Source organism: Syzygium oleosum, unplaced genomic scaffold (assembly GCF_021117445.2).
Source record: "Syzygium oleosum isolate NSW1041296 unplaced genomic scaffold, Sole_v2.1 Sole_v2.19, whole genome shotgun sequence".
Lineage (NCBI taxonomy): Eukaryota > Viridiplantae > Streptophyta > Magnoliopsida > Myrtales > Myrtaceae > Syzygium > Syzygium oleosum.
The window spans coordinates 1,217,612-1,240,920 of NW_026607503.1; the positions used below are offsets into that span (position 1 = coordinate 1,217,612).

Consider the following 23,309-nt stretch of genomic DNA (forward strand, 5'->3'; position numbering starts at 1 on the left):
CTCATTTATGAGTGCGAGCATAGGAGTTATATCTCGGTTATCTCTTTCAATCTTTTTAAAAGTAATTTGGTAGTAAGCACACTTAGTTTATTAGGTTGATACATGTAACGAGTCATCAATGACCAATGCATCTGAAACAATTATTAAGTACCCTTAAATACTAAAAATAATGTTTTTGAAAGAATTTAGTGCACTATGTGCAAGGAAGATACAAGCGCATTGAAATTTTTAAAGTTTCTTTGATGAGTTATTTATTAATTATTTTTCGAGCAATGGGCAATATGGTGTTGTGTAAGTTCCATGTACTCCTTTCATATTCTGAGGGCACAAACATAAATGTTCGGTTACTTAGAAACCCATAAAACACCTTATAAGCTCATGAATACATGGTAATTTTACGATCCTCAATCAATCGCCACTTGCAACTCTTCATGTTTTCTTTTTCGTAATTCTTATATTCAAAATTTTCGTAACACACAAAAACTTAAAATTTATGCAATTACGGGACAAGACTCACTTTTTTTTTTTGGACGACCGTGAAGGATTTGAGATTAGTTTTTAAATATACTTCAAAGAGCAATGCTCGACTTACTAAATTCGACAAGTGGGCCATGCTTAAGAACCAATAATAATAATCCCACACGTCACATGAATCAACTTTATAAATCGACTTTTGTAACCCTAGTATCTTTCAACTTAGACACAAAAGCAAATAGGTTATAGTCCGGATTTCAAAGTTGTTCACGATAAATCGGTGACAACAACATGTCACGTCACGGGTACAGAACTTATTATCGAAGAATGGTACAGAACTTATTATCGAAGAATGGCATTTTCACGGTACACCGATCTTGTGACATTGCAGAACGGCGTCGTAATTAAATATGAAAAGAAGTAGAATAATTTTATGAAGTTACAAAGGTCCATCTTAATTAAGGATTCATTTGTTTTGTGAAAAATAAGTGATCCAGAAAATATTTTCGACAATCATTTATGTCTAAACATTTTCGTAAACAATGAAAAAAATTCCGTTCGTCGTTTTTGTTAGAGATACAAGCGATTATTTAGAATGATTATTTTTCAAGAAACAAATGACCCTAAGAGTAAAACAATCATAAAAAAAAGATTGTAGCGCATATCGTCTTACCTAGGGGTGAGCACGTGTCTAAGATAGAACCGAGAACCGGACCAATGGGTTTGGTTCGATTCTCGGTTCTAGGGAGGGAGGTTTCGGTTCGGTTCGCAGTTCCTGCTCTTAGGAACTGGAACTGAGAACCAGAACCGAAATCGGGAATTAAAACCGAGAACCGAAATCGAAATCGGGAACCGGAACCGAGAACCGGAAATAGAACCGGGAACCCTAAATCTAAAATCCCTAATTTTCTTACTACACCTCATTTCTCACTTCTTGGCTCTTAAATTCTCATTTCCATCCGCATGCTCATTACTTTGCTTAACTTGTTATGTAGAACATTTTCTAATGTTTATTTAGACCTTTTATATATTGTGGTTTTGGAGTACCCACCATTCGCATGCTCATTGCTTTGCTTAAATTGTTATGTTTGGATATTCATTGTCATCTATCTATGCCAAGTTTTTGTTATTTAGGGAGGTCGATTGTTTTCGTCGTTCACTCTTTCAAGAAATATCTTAAGCTTGATGGCTACATAGTTAGAACCATGGCGATAATGGATGAAAAGAAAAAGTTGTAGCTGCAGTTACAAATAATCGATACGTGACACTTCAATTTTAAATTTTAAATTATTATTAAGTTATCAACTATGATTGTTGTTTCTTTTGATTTTAGGTGGTTGGATTTTGGAACAAATTTTCATGGATGTTTGCGGACCAAAAGCTCATCTTTCTTTCCGTTTTCTCGCTTCCTGTTTTGTTTGTGGTCCTGGATATGGATATTGTCTTGATTGACATGCTAATCGCTTATGAATTATGTTGCGTATCGATTCACGTAATGATTTCTCATTTTAATTGTATTTATTTAAATCGTAATGCTATGAAAACTATAGTCTTTTGTCTTCTCTTTGGTAAATGATAAGCTTATTCAGTATTGTTGCGTTCATTTTCGTTTTGTTTAACTAAAAATGAAACCAAAAAATAAAAAAACTGTTGGACCTTGGAACCATGATAGGGGAGATTTTAGGTTCCAAAAAATGAGGAACCTGTACCCGAGAGTAGGTTCTAGATTCCAGGTGGAACCTGGAACCACTCACCCCTAGTCTTACCTTAGAATTTCTCTAGGAAAAACAAAAGTAGAACACGAATATGTTTTTTTGGTGGGTGGAAGTGTGAGATTTTGTGGGACCACTATCAATTATTCTAAAAGCTTAAGCCGTTAAACGAAAATGTAGGTTAATATTTAATTATTCTAACGTTTCCCCTTTACGCTTAATCCGACATTTTTGCCCAGTATTAAGCGTCAGCATATTTAATTGAAAAGATAAATGGGATTCGAAAATATTTAAACTCAACGCCTCTCGCTCCGATATCATGTGACAGGGTGTGCGTGGAAGAGTGATCGAGGGAGGCTGGGTGTGGGGGGAGGCCCCCAAGAGGTGTAGATTTCCAAGGAGCCAAAAAAGAGAAGAGAGGCAGAGCACTTGATCACATCACGAGAGAGGGGGGGAGGGACCCCATTCCTTACTTTCTTTTTTTATTTAGTTTTATTTTATTTTAATTCATTCGTGCTTCATCCTCCTTTCCCCTTTTGTTCTTTGGGGGGGTTGATGCTACTACAGGTTGGGTTGGTTGTGTTTTTATGATTGCATCGGTTGTCGTCTCTCCTTACTCCAAAATGGGAAAGTATGCCGCGAATCCCCACTTTCTCATGAGGCTAGGGGTGAGGACGTGTAGTTTCAGATTTGGGTTTCGACTTTCACGCCCTGCAAGAAGCAGTGCAAAAGTCTGTGAGTGAGTTCGAGAGTTATAGTATGATAGACAAAAAAAAAAACTTCGTAACACCTGCGCGTGATAAGCACTTTCTATGCCTTTCATATTTTCTAGAGTTAATATCACGGAAAACCTCAAAATGATGTACCTGCGACAAATCTATCATCATCTGGTTTCCGTTGAATTTTACCGTCCAATTATTGAGTTGAATGATACGCGATAGTTGATAAGTGTACCGGTTTAGAGTTTTGTCGCAGGCGTACCAGTTTGTAGTTTTCTATGGTATTAATCCAATTTTACGGAAACTAACAGAGGGTAAATTTATCACAAATATACCAGTTTGTAGTTTTTTGTGGTCTTTTACAGGTGTACTAGTTTAGAGTTTTTTGTGGTCAAAAATTAATTTTGGATAAATTTATCACAGTTATACCAGGTTGGGGTTTTTCGTGATATTAACCCTATTTTTTAGGGAAAAAGCCACGAAAAACCCTAAACTATACCTGCCGCAACACATTACCTTAATTTTTTTGATGATGCCGTAAACCCAAAACTTGTACCCGTGTTGATACATTTAACCCAAATATTTTTTCATGACGCAAAAAATCCAAAACTTATACCGGCGTGACGCATTCACCCGGATTTATACCCACGCGAAACATTTACTGTCCGTCAAAATTCCATTAACGAACGCCGCAAAAAATCTTATGCGACTGCCTATACATACGACGGGAAGCAAACGGTGCTAACATGGCACTAATGTGACAACAATATGTCAACTCACTGAATGTTTTCTTCTCGTTTTCTTCTTTCCTCTTTTTTAACTTCCTCCTTGGTTTGGTGATGGTGAGGACGGTGGTGAGGACGGTGGTGACGGAGGAAGGAAAAAAGGAAAAAAAGAAAAAAAAAATCTCGACGGAGGGTTCATATGTGGCGTGGGTTTACGTTTAGGATTTTTGGTGTTACGAGTTTGGAGTAAATTTATCATACGAGCATGAATTTGAGGTTTTCTGAGTTAAAAAAAAGTTAGGGTAAACGTGTCGTAGTGAACGTAATTTGAGGTGTTTTTTTTGTAGCTTTTACCGGTTCTTTTGTTGTAACTTTACCCAAAAAAATCCTCGTAAAACTCCAAAATATTATCATCCATTATAGTCATTAAAAAAAAAAAAGGAATCTTTCATGTGGAGTTCAGATACGTCTCTAATCCCGCATCCTTTGTACATGAACTATTTCGCTGGCATATAAGTTTCATCACCGGCATAGCACGATTTTAAATAAATGAGCGCGAATAGCCACAATTGGAGCGAACGGTATCGTGCTTTAGCACGTGATGTATGTCTTTGTATTGGTAGAGTGTACGTCTTCGCCCTCTTTTTTTTAAGGACTATTGCGGGATAAAGATACGGAACAATGTTGGTTAGAACGAACCAACCTTTTCAATTTCGAGATGTATGCCGTACATCAAAATATCAGCACGTGGTGTATTGACGCGATACATTTTTCACAATTATTTGTCGTTTTGGCATCTCTCTTGACCTTCTTACTCGAGACTTTCAAAGCCCGACGATCGGATTCGTATTTAGTGCTAAGCATCTCGATTTTTTTTTTCCCCCCAAGATCATGGTAATATATTATTCCACGTTTAAAATCCAATCAAAATTTCATTTATTTTTTAGAAAATAATTAAACGTGTTCATGGAGGGAAATTACAAAGTGGGACCCGCCCCTTTTATGCTGTCCTGGTAACCAATGGGATTGGGACGGCGATGCTCGTTTCGCTCGCACGCTCGCGCATGGCGTGCCTCGGCGTCATTCGCCCGCGGCATTCTATAAAAGGTCTCGCTTCCTGAAAATAAAGAAATTTAAAAAGCCTTCAAAAGAATTTATATTAATTTTGGGCTAATTCCCCAAAAACAAAAAATAAAATGTCAATTTTACGTCGAGAGATAATTATGTACCGAAATTTACTTGTCTTAATAAAAAAAAACACCAACTTTTACTCGAGTCCCAAATCTGACCCTTGTGGTGTGAAATTTTCAAATTGTTCAAGTCAGATTTGTGATTTAAGTGAAAGTTGGTGATTTTTTATGAGATAAAGAAAAGTTCGGGTTAGAATTGTTACTCGAGGTAGAGTTTGCTCTTTCTTTTGGATCTAGACCTATTAATTTTTAAAAATATCGACTCTATACAAAACGAAAAATGTTAATTATACGTGAAATGAAAAAAAAAAGTAATTGACTGTTACTCAAATGTATGGTTACAAACTCTACAATTTTTGTGCCCTTGTGTATGGAAATTCCTCTAAAATCAATCCAGGATTGCTATGAAACGAGAGAAAATTGTCAGCTTAAGAATCAAAGTCATTTGTTTAGATTTCATCAATAACATGCAAACTAAATTGAGTTATGGTCACTCGTAAATTTAGTTGTTTTTTTTTGCGGTCAAAACAAATTTCCAATCATTACCAAAATGATACACGATAGGAAATCTCAAAAGTCATAATAGCAAAGTAAGCCCACAAAGCTCCAAAACAAACCAAAAACCAAAAACCAGAAATCAAGGCATATCATCATAGCATAGACGATAGAGATAATCACACGCTCATCCTTCAAGAACAGATTTATGACTACATCCAAGCGAAAGGATCGGCGGCCAATCACCGATTCACACAGCATCATCAGTGATAAGCACACGCTGTGATCTCCATTTGTAAATAGGGTTTTGCCTTTCGGCGGTGTGTGCCTAGGTTCAGCCTCGCCAACACCATCATCGAACGGAGACAACATAATAAACATGTTGAAAATACTCAGATCTGATACCTGTGAGAGCGAGCTCTGTAGCCAGTGCGATGCGCCAAAGCTTGTAACTAAAAACACGTTGAATCGGCACAATTTGCCATCGAAGTTGTTGTGAACACCATTGAAATTGGAGGTAGAAAACTTATTCATTAAAACTCCAAAATCTAGAATTAGATCGGAGAGAAAAGCTCCCAGATATAAGATCGGGAGAACAGAGCTCCCAAATCTAAAACTAGATCGGGAAATTTAATTGATTTATGGGGTATGCGAGGTGTTTTATCTCCCTTCTCGACCTTTATGCTTGCAGTTCTAGAACACGAGTTACCTGAAATCATTAGAATCTCGATGCGTCTTGTACAATTCGATTAGAGGTGAATGATGCATATTTATTAGGTGAATCTCTAATCTCCGGAATCACGAGAGAATCTTCAGCATATCTACAACTTGATATGCATCCATGGATATAAGCCATTTAAAGTTAACATGTTTACCCATCAAATAGAATTACACACAAAGATTTATGATTCATTTCGTTATCTAATAATGCTCATGCTAACGAAACAATATGATCTATATTTGTTTGCGCATGGAATTACCGTATGTATCCAAAATTATGATTCCCTTATAAATATACAATATTTTTTATAAAATTTAAAATACCGACTTTACGTATATTTTTATTGAATTTTTACGATTGGATTCTCGATTTGTGATCTATCAATTTAAAAACCTCAATTCCAGGATTTAATAACCGTTGCTCCAGATAATTAAAAGAAAAAAATTCCTCTAAAATTGCGCAACTTCTCTTTTTAAGATAAATAAATAGATAAATAAAAGAAGCAAGAAGAAGCGGAGGAGTCGTCAGTGAGCTCCTGGGGCTAGCCCTACTATAAGCCTAGGTAGGGGGGGGGGGGCTCACTCTCTCTCTCTCTCTAAAACTTGCTGCCACGTAGGACACTATCTCCCACGCCGTGCCCCATGCCGCGAATCTCACGTGGCCGCCACTCATTGGCTCGACCCGAAACGCTTTTCTTTTGGGCCCCCCCGCCCTCTACCCCCATCCCCATCCCTCCCCAGGAGGAGGAGGAGGAGGAGGGAGGGGCCAGCTGCAATCTTGCCGCCAGTGCCACCCAATAACGCGCCGCCACGTGTCGGCCTCCGCACTCGTCCACGATTCGATCCGAACTCCTCCGGGTGGCGGGGCCCCCCCAAGTGAATCCCAGCCGTCGATGCCGACCCCCGAGTGTTTTCGGCGGCTGATCAGGGAGCGGTTGGATCGGGAGGGAGGGGGGGGGGGGGGGGAGGGTACCGAAATTTTGCCTCCGATGATGTGATCATTACCAGAACCCCCAAAACGCCGCCCCGATTTAATTAAGGACATCATTAAAAAAAAATATATTAATAAAAAGAAAATGATCTGTCCGAATACAATAAGAACGAGGACGACATGCTAATCCCCGGTCGGCAAATTGAAAGTTTTTTTTTTTTCGGGTTAGCATAGAAATGGAATGAAGGTGGGACTTTTCCTGATCCCAATTCTTCCCTTCATGTAGCGCGGTACGGATCGATCGACCGATGATGAGATGGCGGAGCGTAACCTGCTCTTGCTTCGCTTCCTTCCCCCCCCCCCCTGCCCCCCACCTCACCCGTTGACTAGCGCTTGGCTCCATCATTGCTGGTGGCCCTCTTTTGCTTTTTTCCCCTTTGGAAGCAATAATAGATGCTTTGAGAATTCTTCTTCCTTCCTTTTTTTTTTTTTCTCTGGAAGTATTTTGTTCCGTTCCGTCCGGTTTTAACCTGATCTAGGAGATATGGCGTGGATATTTTTTTGCGTGCGAGCCCGAGTTTCATTTGTATGAAGTGAGGTTGCTCGTCGTGAAAGAATGTCGATGTGAAAAGGTGGGGGTGTGGCGCGGCGGTTCTCTCGTGAGGCCGGGGAAGGGTTTTATTGGCGATTCTGAAAAAAAGGAGAAGAAGAAGAAGAAAAATTACGCGCGTTGACATGAGTTGTGATCGTAGGCGGCCTAGACGTGACCGAGCAAAACATGGGTTAAGAGACACCGGATAGCACTTACGGACGAGATTCGATGTGGCCATTGAATTGGATGTCTAGACGGGCCTTTTTGGGTTTGATCTAAGGCTGGTCCGACTCGTGAGTTTTTGATGTGGCTTGGAGCGAGCCGTGCTCCACCTTATAGTTCGTCGCATCTTATGATCACCTCTGTCGGCTATATAGTCCCTTCCCAAACGGGGGTCGCACGGCCTTTGTTAATGACCCGAGAGTACTCATCGGCATGGATAGGCAACACAGGAACGGGGTTTTTTTAAAAAAAAAAGAATGTATGCAAGGATATTGTCGATAGACTAGCCCGATTTCTTTTTTGATCAGAAACCAACCCGATTCACCTGGGTCAAATCTTAATCCCTTTCTCTCATCCGTTGTGACTTGTGATGGCTTCAGGCATTACGATCGGACTATAGTCCTGTGTGCCGCGTATGTTTTGCATATACTTATATACGAATTTTTTACATGACAGTTTCATATCGTATCCAGATTATCGTTACCGAATCCGGAGTGGCTCTAAAGATATATAGGCAATATTGTTTCAAAGTTCGACCACAAAACAAGAAACATCAATCAACTCAATCGACATTTTGAAAAATCAAACTATTTTTCATTCGGTATGCTTAACAAATAGTCTCGAAATATGAACAATTTATTTAGGTTCGGAGACGGACCACCTCATTAAATTAGAGAGATCTGAAAAATAAATACAAAAATGGGTCTGTGCAATAATTAAATGGAGGCAAAAAAAAAAAAAGAAAAAAAGAGTGATGGAACAGGGAGTGTGATTATAATAAGAGGGAACTTTTTTCACAAAGTGCAGTATCCCATCCCCTCCAATCACGACTCACCACCACCTTCGTCTGCATTCCCATTACCATTACCATCTCTCTCTCTCTCTCTCTTACTTGGTTCCTGTTCCTCTCCCCACCCCTCTCTGTGGCACAGGTATTGGCAGATTCATCCCCTGAAGCTAGCAAAGCAAAAGCTCTGCTTTGTAGTTCAATATTCTAGTTTGATAGACACCGCTGGTCTCTTTCTTCTCTTTGCCTTGTTGCTCTGGCCTCAAGGGAAAGGAAGAAAGAAACCCCATCATTTTTTTCTCCCCTGCTTTTCTCCCCCTCTCCCCCCTTGCTCTCTCCTCGCTGCTTCATGAATTCAGAGCCCTCCCCGGAAGGCTCTGGCTTTCGCCCTCCTCCCAGCTTTGCCTTTTGCTGGAAGTTTTGCTTTTGGGTTCGTCTCTTGAAGCACTGAGTTGCCGTCGGCGGAGAGTTGGTTGACATATCTGATAGAGCCTCCCTGTCCTTGGTTTCGTTTTTGGGGTCTCTGGTTTCTTCTTCTTTTGATATGTTGCATTCTTGTTTCTAGTTGTGTTGGATGGCTTATTGGGTTTAGATCTCCAGCCTCGTTGTGAAGCTTCGTGTTCGAATTTTCTGATTATCTGTGATTTGTTGCTTATATTTTGAGAGGTTGTCTTTGTTGTATTGGGAAAAAAAAAAGTCGGTTCTTTATGAGATTCCTAAGGCTATGGTTGCACAGGGGAAAAGGAGTATTCTGATTCCTTTCAAGATGCTTGGTAATTTAACACGGATATTTTTGTGGTGAACCCAAAGCTCTCCGCATTTCCCATTTGAGCACACCCTTTTCTTTGTTCTCTATCTCTCTCTCTCTGTCTCGCCTTCGAAGTCGAAAAGCGGCCTCTCTTTTTTAAGCAGATCGAGAATTTGGTCGCCCTTCAGCATCTGACTTGAGTTTAGTCTGAAGGAGGGGTTGTGTGATTCCCATGTGATGAAGTGGGAAATGGAAGTTCTCTCATCCCCACCATACGCATCGAATGCGAATTGGTTTCTTGACGAAGGAAGGACTGCGAAATGGACCCCTGCAGAGAACAAAATGTTCGAAAAAGCGCTGGCGGTGCACGATAAGGACACGCCAGATCGGTGGCATAGGGTCGCCTCGATGATCCCTGGGAAGACGGTGGAAGATGTGATTAAGCACTATAAGGATTTGGAAGTTGATGTGAGCAATATAGAAGCAGGGCTTATCCCTATCCCTGGCTATAGCACTACATCGCCCTTCACATTGGAATGGGTAAATGGCCATGGATATGATGGTTTCAAACAGTCTTATGGGCTTGGTGGGAAGAGATCTCCATCGATTCGGCCTCCCGAACAAGAGAGAAAGAAAGGTGTTCCTTGGACAGAGGAAGAGCACAAGTAAGACATAATGTTTTTCATTGCACTTGCTTTGAGTCAATCTCCAGTGATCTCATTCACTGTCTGCTGGATGAGCTTAATTTGTCGGTACTTAGAAGCAGGATGAACAAGGATAAGTGATCTAAGAATAGGGTTGTCTTAGAATTTTAATCTAGAAGGACCTTAATCTTGCAAATTCAGTGGGTTTTATACGAGGGCAGTTGGTGTTTGCTTAAATTTAGTGCTTAATATATCTGTTCATGTATACTTATGGACCTGTTATGCGAATTTCTCTCCAGGCTCTTTTTGATGGGTCTAAAGAAATATGGGAAAGGTGATTGGAGAAACATTTCCAGGAACTTTGTGATCACGAGAACGCCGACGCAAGTAGCTAGCCACGCACAGAAATACTTCATCAGGCAACTTTCAGGTGGAAAAGACAAGAGAAGAGCCAGCATCCACGATATCACAACTGTGAATCTCACAGAGACTAGAACTCCTTCACCAGACGATAAAAGGCCGCCTTCGCCAGATCATTCATCCATGGTGGTTCGGCAACCGACCCCCGCAGCAGCACCCAGGACTCCCTTTCTCTGGAATCAGCCAAACAATGGAGGGCCCATGACCTTCCATGCGACACAAGGGGATATGTCCATGTGCCCACATTTCAGTGTGAACTCTCTTGGGCTTAAATTTCAAGGGCAGAATACTCACAGAGGGACTTTAGTCAGTGTTCAGAACCCCATTTTTCATTTGCAAGCTGGGCAGAGTTATCCTCATGGATGAGATCGCAGCTTCATCCCCGTTTTCACTAGCTTGAAGCATCTTTTGTTTCAGTCTTTTCAAGTTTAGCGGTGTAGCTGTGGTTGTGCTTTTGTCATGGTTTCTGTGAATATGTTTACTAGAAGAGTTTGAGTTAGTTCATCAGTATCTAAACTCAGGACACAGGAGAACACGATCGTGTTTCTTTTGGAAGCCATAAAACTAGTGTATAGATTCTCAGAGCTGGATTTTTTCCTTTAGCGAGAATCTCGACCTTTGTTTGAGTACTCTGGTGTTTCTGCCTCTGCCAACAGAGTTCTACATTGAAAGCCGTGGAAGAACATGAAGAGGGCAGTATCAATAGGCGTATATGTGGTCTGTCATTTGACTGAACGATCTAATATATCATTTTCGAGCAAACAATTGCTTAACACCCAAAAAGAGGCGACCAAAGTTCGTTCCTTCTGGTATTATCTTTAATTTGATTTTCCCGTCAAGTTAAGATTGCGATTCTGGATAATGGATGCATCCTGAGAATGGTATCCGAGGTGACTTCAATGGAGAATGGAATAAAGGCGCTGGCCTAAGTAAGCATATTCAATCCCAAGTTGAAGGCTTAGCATAAAACGCAAGTCTCGTGGCTTGATGCAAAGAAAGAATGTGTCGAAGAAATGGGTTTGTTTTGCTTTGTTTTTGTGTGCAGAAATGAGTTCTGTTGGATACCGAAATTTGGCTTGGCCATTGGAGTTCTTCGCTTTTTCATCTCATGTAATCTGGAAAACAGGGGAATATCAACGACTGAATTCAATTTCAGATTTGATTGGAGCACTTTTTTTTCTATGTTGATGTTTGCTTTATGAATTTGAAGCAAATGGCCAGAATGAAATTTCATGATTTAAGTATCGACCGAACTTGAAGTTGTAGCTACACCGTGATTTGATCCTCTGGCTCAAATAGATCATGAAATTTGCTTGTTTTTTTTATAATGACGAGACTATGTTTCAGATGCCGAATTTCTAGCAGTTGCACAAAATTGCCATATGATCCCTCCCTTCTTAATTGCCTGCTTTCCTCCTTTTCTTCGAGTCTTTTAGACTGTTCCACTACTCAGAATGAAAAAAACAGCAAAAGAAATGCCCTATTAGACTTGACTGGACCTCAAACACTTTCAAGTTGAAGCTGACTCTTCATTCCACTAACTGAGGCATCATATTCTTCAAACCCCTCTTTCTCCTTGAGATCTCTCTCAAGAGATCCTGCTCTTAATGAAAAAGAAGATCCCCTCCTAGGACTCTGTTTGAATAATTAGAGTAAGAAATATGTCCTTGAAAAGTTAAAAGATTCAATTCAGATCACAGCATTCTCAATAATGTCAAACTGTGGTTTATTCTTTTGCCACAACAACAGCTCCTAATATTCCTCCCTCCATGATTTGATCATCAATGGTGGCAAGACCATTCCAAGGGGTATGAGACCTGTTTCTGTAAGTCCACGGAATCATCATACACGAGCGATTCTAATTGTACGGCACCAATGGGATGGCAATCATCGATGAGGTCTCCCTGTTCTGAAGCTCTTGACTTGTGACCCTTCGATGAAGACAGACTCATGTAGCTTTTTTGTTAGGTGGAGGAAAGGGTGCTTTTATCTTTTCTTAATCAGCGTGGTTTAGAATTTTTTGAGAATTCCATTGACCTAAATTTTCTTTTCTGTTGTCTTAGTGCAAGGATCTATATTCCAATCGAGCACTACGTTGAACTCACAATTTAGTTAATAACCTAATCGGACGAAAAAACAATAGACTGTTTACCGCTAACTCCAGTTGAGCTCAGCAGACAGCAGTTGAGCACCGTCAACTGATCTGGTCCTCCGTTGCGCATGCATTTGTACGGACTTGAACACTCCAAACGGTATGTTAAACTAGGAGAAAAAACAAAGACTCCTCCTGCCATGCGAGGACAGGTTGTGTACATATTCAAAGAAACTCCATCGGTCGCTCTTGGATTTAATAATCTAGCTTTTTATGTCCGCATAAGCTCCTAAAAACCCGTTTCTTCTTATCAGGCCTATTTCGGGGATGCCTTCTTTTGAAAGTACCTAACAATTGATGAGACTAACGACCAAAAATTTCATTGATTGATTGTGGAGAATAAGATTAATCTGTTTGATTGTTCTGTGTTCATTTCTACCTTGTCTCTTAACCTTTTGTGTGTGTTTTCTGGTGTGTTAGGTTGGAGTTGGGAGATTTTTCGGATAGAGAGCAGAGAAAAGAATGAAAGATTGGAAGATGACAAATTGTACAAACCGTCAGGTCCATCTCTTAGGCTCTTTTCTTTTGTTGCTTTGCTTATATTGTTTGTTAGGAGCATCCATTCGGTAGCAATTATCACAAGAACAGCTACTAATACAGCGCCCTTGTCCCACGCATGGTGTGTTACGCGAGCGCCACTCAAGGGAAATGAATTTCGAGGAAACATGAATAAACAGCCGTCCCATTTAGCTTTAAGACAGTACATGACAAAAGAAATCACCATCTCTTTTCAAAAGACAAAGCCCTCTATTTGCAAGTTGCATGTGGAGGCATCTTTGGCCACTTTATCCTTGTTACATCTAGATTCAATTATATCAGAATTTTCGCACTTTCGGTCCATCTTGTTTTGTCCATTTCCGATAAATATTCTGATTCTTCCCTTTAATTTACCAGCAAAATTATTCATAGAGAAACATTGGTTGTTTATGCTATAATTAGGCCTTTTCATATGATTACACTGGAATGAAGACGAAGTTTGCCACCTACTTCTAAAACTATTTTCATTTAAGTTTTGCAAACAAGTCTACATAATGTCGTTGATTCTCACTGTAATCTGGTTACCCTGTTCTTAATTTACCATTCAACAGTTGACACTGTGCAGATCTACATATACATAAGTTACTCTTCCATTGTGTACGAGATGAGATGAAGTAGACCGTCTTGTGATTAGTGCAGTTTTGAATATAACTTAGAAGCAATCATTCAATGAGATGAGGCGGAGAGATTGAAGCTTGATTCCGTATGATGCTTCTCTGGCCCATGGAGATCTAAGAGTAAATCTTCTGTGGGCCCTCACTTTCCCCAGTTACGATCATTCAGAGATTGATAAAGCAGAAGATGCACTTAAAGGCTCAATTATACACCAATTGAATGCCATTTAAGCTCTAGAAAAGAATTTTATACCTTGTAATTATATGGGACATTAGCGCGGTGAGACAGCAACATGACACCTCTTGCCAAGAAAAAGATGCAAAATTGACAGAGATACACATTCATTGAATAGTACACCATTTTGAACCCTACTGCTAGATTGACTCAGAACCCTTATTTGGCAGGGTCTTAGCGTCCACATTTATCAGATATGGAGAAAGTGGGGTGGTTTATTGCTGATATAATTTGATTAAGGGACAGTGAAAAATGGTATCAGCGATAGAACAACAAGCCAAGTTGTATGGAAGGGAGGGATACGTTAATGGACTTTTCTTACCTTTTCTTTCCCTGGCGTTCAAATCTTCTTTAATCGAGCCCCACCATCGAAACAGTTAAGCAAGGCCATGTTGCACATTGGTAAGAGTCATCGTTAGCTCTGCTAGAAACTTAAGAAAGATGGAGCTATGGTGACTGACTCTGCCTTTCAACTCAAATACGAAGAAACATACGATTTTCCATTTCACTTCCTCGAGGCTACAAGCTACTAGAGAGCAGTGCATCTCTTCCACTAATACTCTTCGAGATTGTGCAAGGGAAACAGTTGTCTTTAGAATAGGAGCCATATTGGTCAGTATTCTTAGCATCTGAGCTGGTCAAAGCTGCTCAAGGCGACAATTCAGAATGTAGTTTTTGTACTTGGTAGAAAATGCCACTGTACAAATCTTATTAAGCTCAAGAAGGTGCAAAACGAATTCACTGAACAGCGTCCTAATTGTTTAATATGAATGGACTGAATTTGTTCTCGTTGCATCTAACAAACCGGTCAAGTCATTGAAATAGTGTGAATGTATGCGAGAAGAGAGTACATACTACAAAAGGAACTTGTATAAAAGAACTCTAATCTTATATTTACAGAGATTGATCAGAAATTAGTTCCATTAACTTCAATAGGTTGGTGAAAAGAACATCGCAGTTGTATATACAGGACGTTGCCTTCGTAAATTTCTTATTAGTACATCTGGATAAGCAACATCTCGTATCTGTTTATCTTGTTCTTTGCCTGCTCTAACTAATCTCTCAGCACCACGCCAAGCGTACAGTGCCGGAAACTATTAGATTCCATTCCGCTTCTAACTCCATAAGAAAATAGAGAATCAATTAAATTACCGCCGCAAGAACATTGGAGTTCTATTGGGTGATCGACCAGTTCATGTTCCCCAGAACTTGTTTCAGCCAGTTGGGAGATGCCTCAGCATCGGCTGATCTTGACTGGCATTGAGAAGGATGGTGATGCATTCATATTTGTGTTGGTGCTGATTTTTTGTTCCTCAAGCATTCACCCACGTATCTTTGAACTAGTGCTAAAAGTAGAGGTCTTGGTCCTGAAGAGAATCCTTTAACTTTCTCCGCTGGTTTTCAAGTTGTCTACTTCTTCCTTATTGCTATCACTGGAGTCCATATCTCCTTGTGTGCTGTTGGCTTCTCCAGTCGACTTCTCAAGAGGATTAACCGATTCCTGTTACATGTAAGCAATATATATGTATGTCAGAGTTTTCCGATAGGTGCACTTGTATACAAGAAAAGAAAAGCATCCGAATGGATTCTCAAGTCATATTAGAAATGCCAGCAGTAGGAATCACTACGTCCTCTATCACTTTAGTGTCGGACTAGTTTCTCTATCAGACTTACGATCTATTTTGACAATCGAAACTTTAGAACTTCGGAGATAGTTTTGAACAGTTTCTAGACTTCTGTGTTGCTTAACTCGATGAGCTTCTAGTTGTAGGTCACATGACACGAAAATCACATGCTTTCAGCTTGTATATAAGAGCTATGATGCTCAGTTCTGTCGTTACTTAGTCCACAGTTGATAGGAAAAGCAGAACAAACTTAACGCCACAAAGAGAACATCAAATGGGCAGAAGAAGAAATCGTGTTCATAGATAATAGAAAACATGTATTTCTTTACGCCTACCATCTTCCATTGGTTCAGACAGTCTTTACAGTCTGGAAACTTAATTACATGAATTTGTTGTTTTAGGAAGACTATTTTTTATGGCACAATCAAATTAAAACAACCGACCTCTGTCTTCTGGGATTGTCTCTCTTCAGCTTGATGGGGCACCAAATTCTGCGCCGGTGGTGTTGATTGTAGGTCTTTAGCTTCTGGAGGATAATCAGACCCCATCGTATGGCTTTTATCATGAGAATCCGATATATCTGGACCTTCTGTCGGTACTGTGACTTTCAGGCTTGTGGTCGTAAAAACTCCATCAGCTGAATCTTCTTTACACAATTCTTGGAGGGAAATGGATGATCCAAATGGATCCTTCGAGCTATCGTTTGCTTTGAAATTATCTATGTCGCCTTTTGGTTCATCTTCCTCTACTCCAGTTAGGTGGGACAAGGCTCCCCATATTTCTTCACTACACGGAGTAACCTCCTTTCCGACATCTTCAGAATTAGTGGAGCACTCGAGCTCAGCAGGTGAAGTAGCGTAATCTACAGTCCGAGGGGAACTGGATTCGGAGACCTCCACTTGCATGTCGGAAGCTATGGAGTATGTGGAGGAATGGCCCGTCCGCTTCTCTAGATTGTCCATAGCAAGTGGACTAGACAAATCCCCATCTGTTGCTATGCCATTAGGTACTGAATATTCAAAGGTCTTGTGCACAGAAATCGTTGCCGTATCGGGAAATTTTGGACTGATCAGAACTTCGTTCCCATCCCCACTTGTTGCCTGTCCATCACTGTCTGATGTTGATATGGAGCTCTGGTCGCCGTCTTCTTCATCAATAGAACCTGCTTGGTTTTCATCTTTAAACACCTTCAGCTCGATGTCCTCAGCACCGTCCCGCTTATCTTCAAGACCTGCTCCCCCGCCATTATCATTTTCAGGTTTAGTTTCATGTTCAGCCTTGCTAGAACCCATTCCATAGTCTCTGCGGTACAGAATTTGTTCCACTAATCTGTCATGATCTCCTTTAGCTGCAACGATGAAAACGGCTCCCATAAATTACTGTAAAGTAAACATGTAGATCAAACGAACGCACAAGGACGTATATTAGAAGCAGTCTGACCTGAGAACCTTCTGAATCTGGGGAATTGTGGCTCTCTCAGAGCCCTGTTCTCTGTGACAGAGTAAGGATCGGCATTCCTGAGAACTTGATCTAGGCTGGTTTCTACTGAGAAAGAGGGCCCTAGGAAGAAGCTCTCGTGCCTACAGAAGATGTCCTTAGGCTGATTTGCAAGGAACTCGCCTTGGAAACCGTCCACTGTGAGATTCGGCTTCTCCTCTTGAGGGTCATAAGGAAGGTCAAAAGGGTTCCGCGCAGGCAACATAACTGAAGGAGCTGAGCTGGGTATCTGCGAGTCTAGAGCCCGATCTGAGCAACTAGGGGGATCGAAAGGGTTCTTCGAAATCTGAACAGGCGGAATATAACCCGCAGGACCGATGTCCAAGTCAAGTAAATTCTCCTGGACCTTTGTCCCCATGAATTTCCTCGCCCTTCGCTTTGCGATTAAATTCTCCAATCTCTGGTTCCTTTCTAGCTCGGACAGGCCAAGGTCCATGAGATTCTTCTGATCGTCCTCTGTCCATTCCACAGCCTTGTTCCCATCCTCTTGCGCCTCTTCTTCGTCTTCATATTCTGCTTCTGCCAAGATATCCGCCTCTAACTGACCTGTAACGCCACCCTTATCATCATTAGAAACTTCAATTTCAGGCTTCAGATCTCCCGACTCTGAGGTTAGCGGGTGCTCATTCACAGGTTGTAAATCTCCTCTATCTGATTCATGGGAAATGGAGCTCTCTCCTTTACCCAAGGAACAAGACCCGCCCCCAAAAAGTAAACCAGGGTCGTTCTCCTGGTCCTTTCTGTCTCCGCCAATCAGACTATCATCGCAAGTTGTAGAAAAAGTCACGCGTTTCACCTCCTTAGCACCACCACCTTCAGCATCCGGATCTTCCCTTTTTGTCTTGAAGTTTCGACGTTTGCTCATTTGCGCTTGTATCAAAGGCTTCTGGTATTGGTGAGCCGTATTGGTAGCACCTTCCTCGCTGGTGTTTCGCTTTACCGGCGTGAAAGCACGGTTACCTTTCTCGTCTTTGCTGGCATTCGGGATTCGGAGACTTCCAGTTCCATCCCTAGAAAGAACTCGAACAAGAGCAATGGCAGAGAAAGCAACTGGGATACTAAACATGAGAAGCTTGAACACAAATGGGAAAAACAGATACAGGAGGAGGAAGAATGAGGCTATCACGGAACCAAGCGGGCGCTTTTGGATGAATGTATAACCGGCCCTCGCAGATAACGAAAGGATTCTGCAAATACATGCGAGGACTTTCTCGGCTTCAAGAGCCATACTCTTTGGATGTTTGTGTTGCAATATCTGCCCTCCGAGTCTCAGGACAACTTATCATGCAAGAAAGAGGAGTCGTAGTTTTCGGGAAGGATCGAGAACTACAGCGACAAGATGAGAGTTTCCATCTTGAGAATCGATAATGTGAAAGGTGATGGATTCATCAGAGGAACAAGCAGAGAGGATTGGAGGTGGTTGTGATTAGTGTTGGAAACTGGGAGATGGAGAAGGACAAGAGGATAAGGGAGGGGCAAAGGCCAAACTCAGGAGTTAGATTAACTGGTGGACATTCTTGGTTTGACATTCCATTTTTAGGTACCATCTTTTCCTGGTTGATAGTTTCTGGGAGATCCTTCATTTCAGGAAGTTTTTATTTGCCTGCGTGCCTGTCTACGAGTGTTAATTTCATTCCAGACTGCTAAAATAGGAAAAAAAAAAAAAACCGAACAAGTAACCGGTTGCATTGGTGAATGCTTGTGTCACAAGCATCCATGATGCGCTCAACGTACACCAAAATCTCAGGACATGTGGATCCAGGATTGATATGATTGGACTAAGAGGATCAAAGTCATATCTCCAAAGTGCATTCATCCACAATGGTATCCCCTTTCCCCTTTTTTCTCCACCATTTCTACGATGTCGGTGATACATAATAAGAGCAAGGGTGCGTTTGGCAACGCTTTGCCAAAGCCATTTGGAGCTCTAAAGACCTTTTGCCCAACGGACTGGAGTCCTTCCCTTTTGCAAACCCTTTTTTTTTTTTTTGTGAAGGCCAAATTTTGGATTGGAATCTTTACAGCATTTTGTCAGTTAATTTCCGTTTTTGATGGGTTATCATTATTATAATGATTTTACGAACGTCGAATGAATTGGTAAATTTACTAACATCTTTGCATTTTACAGTTGTGGCTCGTAAGTTTCTATTATCGTAACGCCAACATCCAAATTGATTACTAAGTTATGAACTTCTTTAAGATTTTGCAAGTGTAGTTAGTAGATTATAACTCTATCATGAATTTACCAAGATCTAAAGAATTTAGTAAGTTACTATTTGATTCTAAATTTTACCTACGTAACTTACGTCTTTCAAATTTTATAATTGCCATCATCAGTAAACTACTGACGCAATAATGGATATACAGCAAATTACCAACTTCTTTAAAATAACAAAAATACCAACGCAACAATGAATTACCAACATTCCAGTAAATTAGTAAATTACCTACTTTTTTTTCAAATTTTATGAGTGTGGTTAGTAAACTACCAATGACATAATCAATTTACCAATAACCTAAAAAACTAGTAAGTCGTCAACTTCTTTCAAATTTTTCCAGTACCCTTGTTTCTTTCTATAGCAAATACTTCTTTGGAGACTTCTAAGCTAACTTAAGCTATTAGAGATTGGACACATATCACTAGAATGAGATATGTATCGAGACTTAGAGCAAAATATGTATCCATTTCTTCAGTAGTATGTATCTTGTTATCCTTCTGATGAAATAACACGCGAATCACGTAAAACATTAGTGCTTAACTGATAGTGCTTAACCGAGTATTCAGTCTCTAACAATGTGAAGAAGACTCATCCGAACACAAGCAAAGTACGTAAATTAGGGCATCAATCTGGAGTCGGAGCTTTTCGCAAACCTGTTTGTTATCGTCTAAATAGACTTTCCTACTATTTGGGTGTACACGGGATTCGATCTTCGTATCTTTGGAGGTGTAGCTCCTCTTCTTCCATACTCACTCAGGACATGCTCTCAACAAGCCTTTGCCAGAGCTCCTAAACATATTCGTCAAAGATAACTATCTCCAAAATACGTAGGCCTCATAAATACGTAGGCCTCACGACACTCAGACGACTAATAAACAACAGCAAGAAGTTGAAGAAACCGCAATATGATAAGCATGATAAAGCCATAGCCGTAGTTTGGCTTGAGAAAAAGAGACAGGAGAAGGTACAGCTTATGCCATCTTGAAATTTCAACGAAGCCTACTCATAAGGCCGGCCATTCAGAAACAGCTACTCAGAGCTAAGCAAGACTAATGATCTCAATGCAAAACTGGGCAAATGAGAGCGCTAAAATCAGCCAATTACATATAATACATGAAGGATCAATGCCTCTAATCGTCATTGGCTAGCACCACTGTTCGCATAAAGTTTCTTTACCATTGGCAAACTCCAATTTTTGCAGGATTTATTTGTGACATTCCCATAAGTTGGCCAGCAGCCTATTCTGCAGCGTAGCTTATCCAATAATGTCAGATATTCAACTACCGTCAATCACACTGCTGAGAGAGCTTGATTTCCCGGCAGTTAAAGAACAAGTGAATTCAAAATGAGAGAAGTGTAACATTTTACTGCTCATCTTCTCGTAGCAAATCATTTTGTAGGTACAATGACTCACCTCTAACTAGCTATGATCATTATAACCTCGAGTCCATGATGAGAAAGGATCTATACAAATGCAAACTATGATCAGAAAGTCTCCAATTCTCATCTTTCTATTTCGGCACTTGGTTGGAAATACAAGGAGCGCTTTTTTGAATGGACTGACCACAGGACGTAATGACAGAACACAGAAGAGGAACATATGCACTTCTCATGTGAGAAAGATAAAGGCCTAGAGAGCTGTATCTGAGACGGCAAAATTCAGACTGACAGACCAAAGAGAACAAATTGGGCGGAAAAGAATTACGCAGAAAAAAACCTTAACTACAACACATTTCATACAGTTGAATATCGAAGAATTTGACAATAAGTTACCACCCTCAGCCAGATCTGCAGCAATTTCGAATTGCAAAATGTGCATACGCAATGCAGAGTATAGCTTCAAGGTCATCAGGTCAGGGGAGCTTAAAAATGGTTGAGGGAATGTTGCACTTAGCATCATCTAGATCAGTTCTCATCAGACTCGCCTCCTGCGTCAGTGGCGGGTAAACCAGTAAGATTGATGAAAGAAAAGCCCAATTACACAGAACACCAGAAGTGGATTTATACATTCCTTTTCACTGTCTTTGCAAACAATGACTGCCCACAATTACTTACATTCTGAGACTGCATACGATTACCCAAAAGTACAAGAACTAGAATTTCATTGTTGATCCCCTTGATATCCCCGACAAAAGCATATAATAGCGATATACACGATGATACTACAAAGGCAATGACCAAAAGTCCAGGCAAGAAAGCTTAATTGCTAGACATGGAACATGATGTACTCAACTTAGCACACAAATGTAAGCTCTCTGTGATGCAAATGCACAGAATACCCAAAGCAAAACGAAGCACCCTCATCAGTCCTTACCAAAAGCATATGAAATGAATCACCAAAAAAATTCCATCTTTTTCAATCACAGAATCGACCAAAGTCAAAAGGGTCAGTGTTCGCACAGAAGCTAAGCAAAAAGCCAAAGAAGACTAACCTTCCTCGCCCTCCTCTTCATCTCCATCCTCTTCGCTGTCGCCTTGGTAATCGACCCCATACCTCGCATTCAAGAAATTCACAGCCTCGGGCGTGAGCACCAGCTTGTCGGCATTCAAGATGTCGAACAAATTCAGCGTCCGCGGCGTCAGCATCTTAAGAGTCCCGATGTTCCGGCTAGAGCGCTGCACGGTGTCCGCGACCTCCATCATCAGGAACATCGACTTCTCCTTCGGGTCCAACCCCCACCGCCGCATCGCCTCCACGAAATCCCTCGTCTTCGGCGCCGCGAACTTGTCCCCGAAGTCCTCCACGACCGTCATGCTCCCGGCCGAGCTGCTCAGCGCGGTCGAGATCGCGAGCTGCTTCTCCTTCCGGTTGATCTTGATGGACCAGTCCCGCGGCTTGGGGCCGAAGATGACGCCTCCCCCGGGCCGGAGCGGGGTGGTCTGGGAGCCCCGGCGGGCCCGGCCGGTCTTCTTCTGCGGGTAGGGCTTCCTGCCGCCCCCGCGGACCTCGCCGCGAGTGAGCGTGGAGGCCGTGCCGCGGCGCTTGTTCTGGCGGTCGGTGATGAGGGCCCGGTGCACGACGGCGCGGGCCGTCTCGGGAGGCGCGGCCCTGAGGTCGAGGTAGGTCTCGCCGACCTTCTCGCCGGAGAAGTTGAGGACGGGGAGCGTGGCGAGCTCGGCGGCGACGGAGAGGGGCCTCGGAGCGGGTTTCGAGGAACTGGGCCGGGGGAGGGCGGCGGACTTGAGGGTTTTGCGGTGGGCGGTGGCGGCGGCGAAGAGCGAAGAGGAGAGGAAGGAGATGGAAGCCGGAGAAGCGAAAGTCGCCATTTTTGGGGGAGGGAGACAGCTGAGACTGAGAAGAAGAAGAAGAAGAAGAGGGGTAAAGAGAAGGAGGGAGTCTTATCTGGTTGCCGAAGGGGAGGAGATGATGCAGGCTTAGCTCCCTACGTCGTCGTTTCTGTTCTGTCAAACTCGTTCTCTTCACTATACTAAAGGACAATGACACAAACAATTCTTAAACTATGATTCAATGTGCAACGTGATTCAAGAATTTTAAGTTTGTTCACTATAATTATAATTCCTGAACTATTGCCTAATGTTCAATTGTTCAATATGGTTCATGGAGTTTTGGTACGTGTTAAATGTAGTCCCTGAACTATATGAAAATGTTCAAATGTTCAATATAGTCCCTGAATTTGAATTAATGAAAGGACTATATTGAATATTTTCATATAATTCAAGAACTAAATTGAACATGTATTAAAATTTGAAGAGACTACATTGAACATATTAAAAGTTTGAGGATCACATTACATATTGAGCCAAAGTTCAAAGACTATTTGTGTCATTTTTTTTTAAATTAAATAAAATGCCATATAAAGTTTCCATTTCAATTGGGGGTAGTTAGAGCCATCGGGAAATGCTAAAAATTGTTAACTACACATATTAAGTGACATGATAGATTGTAAGCGAGCATTTGATCAAGTCATTTTTGTCGATCACCAATACTAATGCAGTCAAATTGATGAGAGCGGCGTAAAATGAACAAGTGATTGCTGCTATCCTATAAAATAAGCATTATAACTGGTCTTGGAGATAAGTCACGAGTTTG

General features: G+C 41.2%; 3 protein-coding genes across 3 annotated transcripts; 1 reads left to right on the forward strand and 2 right to left on the reverse strand.

Annotated features, from left to right (window-relative positions):
- The first annotated feature begins 8,682 nt into the window (after positions 1–8,682).
- LOC115670448 (transcription factor DIVARICATA-like) lies at positions 8,683–11,549 on the forward strand. The gene is made up of 2 exons (XM_030591726.2): positions 8,683–9,980; positions 10,259–11,549. Exons 1-2 carry the CDS (start codon positions 9,553–9,555, stop codon positions 10,743–10,745), a joined length of 915 nt encoding a protein of 304 aa, XP_030447586.1. The 5' UTR covers positions 8,683–9,552; the 3' UTR covers positions 10,746–11,549.
- Positions 11,550–15,203: 3,654 nt separating this feature from the next.
- Positions 15,204–19,226, reverse strand: LOC115670445 (uncharacterized). The gene is made up of 3 exons (XM_030591724.2): positions 16,983–19,226; positions 15,986–16,890; positions 15,204–15,418 (listed from the first exon to the last, which is right to left on the reverse strand). Exons 1-3 carry the CDS (start codon positions 18,265–18,267, stop codon positions 15,299–15,301), a joined length of 2,310 nt encoding a protein of 769 aa, XP_030447584.2. The 5' UTR covers positions 18,268–19,226; the 3' UTR covers positions 15,204–15,298.
- Positions 19,227–20,740: 1,514 nt separating this feature from the next.
- Positions 20,741–22,604, reverse strand: LOC115670449 (50S ribosomal protein L4, chloroplastic). The gene is made up of 2 exons (XM_030591728.2): positions 21,691–22,604; positions 20,741–21,186 (listed from the first exon to the last, which is right to left on the reverse strand). The coding sequence occupies exons 1-2, from the start codon at positions 22,523–22,525 to the stop codon at positions 21,164–21,166; spliced, it is 858 nt and encodes a 285-aa protein (XP_030447588.2). The 5' UTR covers positions 22,526–22,604; the 3' UTR covers positions 20,741–21,163.
- Positions 22,605–23,309: the final 705 nt, after the last annotated feature.

What these genes read in the sequence shown, in the direction of transcription:
- LOC115670448 (XM_030591726.2), top strand. Translation starts at nt 9,553, where the DNA reads ATGAAGTGGGAAATGGAAGTTCTCTCATCCCCACCATACGCATCGAAT. An exon ending in TGGACAGAGGAAGAGCACAA is followed by an intron (nt 9,981 to 10,258) that starts GTAAGACATAAT and finishes ATTTCTCTCCAG; the next exon opens with GCTCTTTTTGATGGGTCTAA.
- LOC115670445 (XM_030591724.2), bottom strand. Translation starts at nt 18,267, where the DNA reads ATGGCTCTTGAAGCCGAGAAAGTCCTCGCATGTATTTGCAGAATCCTT. An exon ending in CAGATTCAGAAGGTTCTCAG is followed by an intron (nt 16,891 to 16,982) that starts GTCAGACTGCTT and finishes TCATCGTTGCAG; the next exon opens with CTAAAGGAGATCATGACAGA. An exon ending in GACAATCCCAGAAGACAGAG is followed by an intron (nt 15,419 to 15,985) that starts GTCGGTTGTTTT and finishes TACATGTAACAG; the next exon opens with GAATCGGTTAATCCTCTTGA.
- LOC115670449 (XM_030591728.2), bottom strand. Translation starts at nt 22,525, where the DNA reads ATGGCGACTTTCGCTTCTCCGGCTTCCATCTCCTTCCTCTCCTCTTCG. An exon ending in TGAAGAGGAGGGCGAGGAAG is followed by an intron (nt 21,187 to 21,690) that starts GTTAGTCTTCTT and finishes CCACTGACGCAG; the next exon opens with GAGGCGAGTCTGATGAGAAC.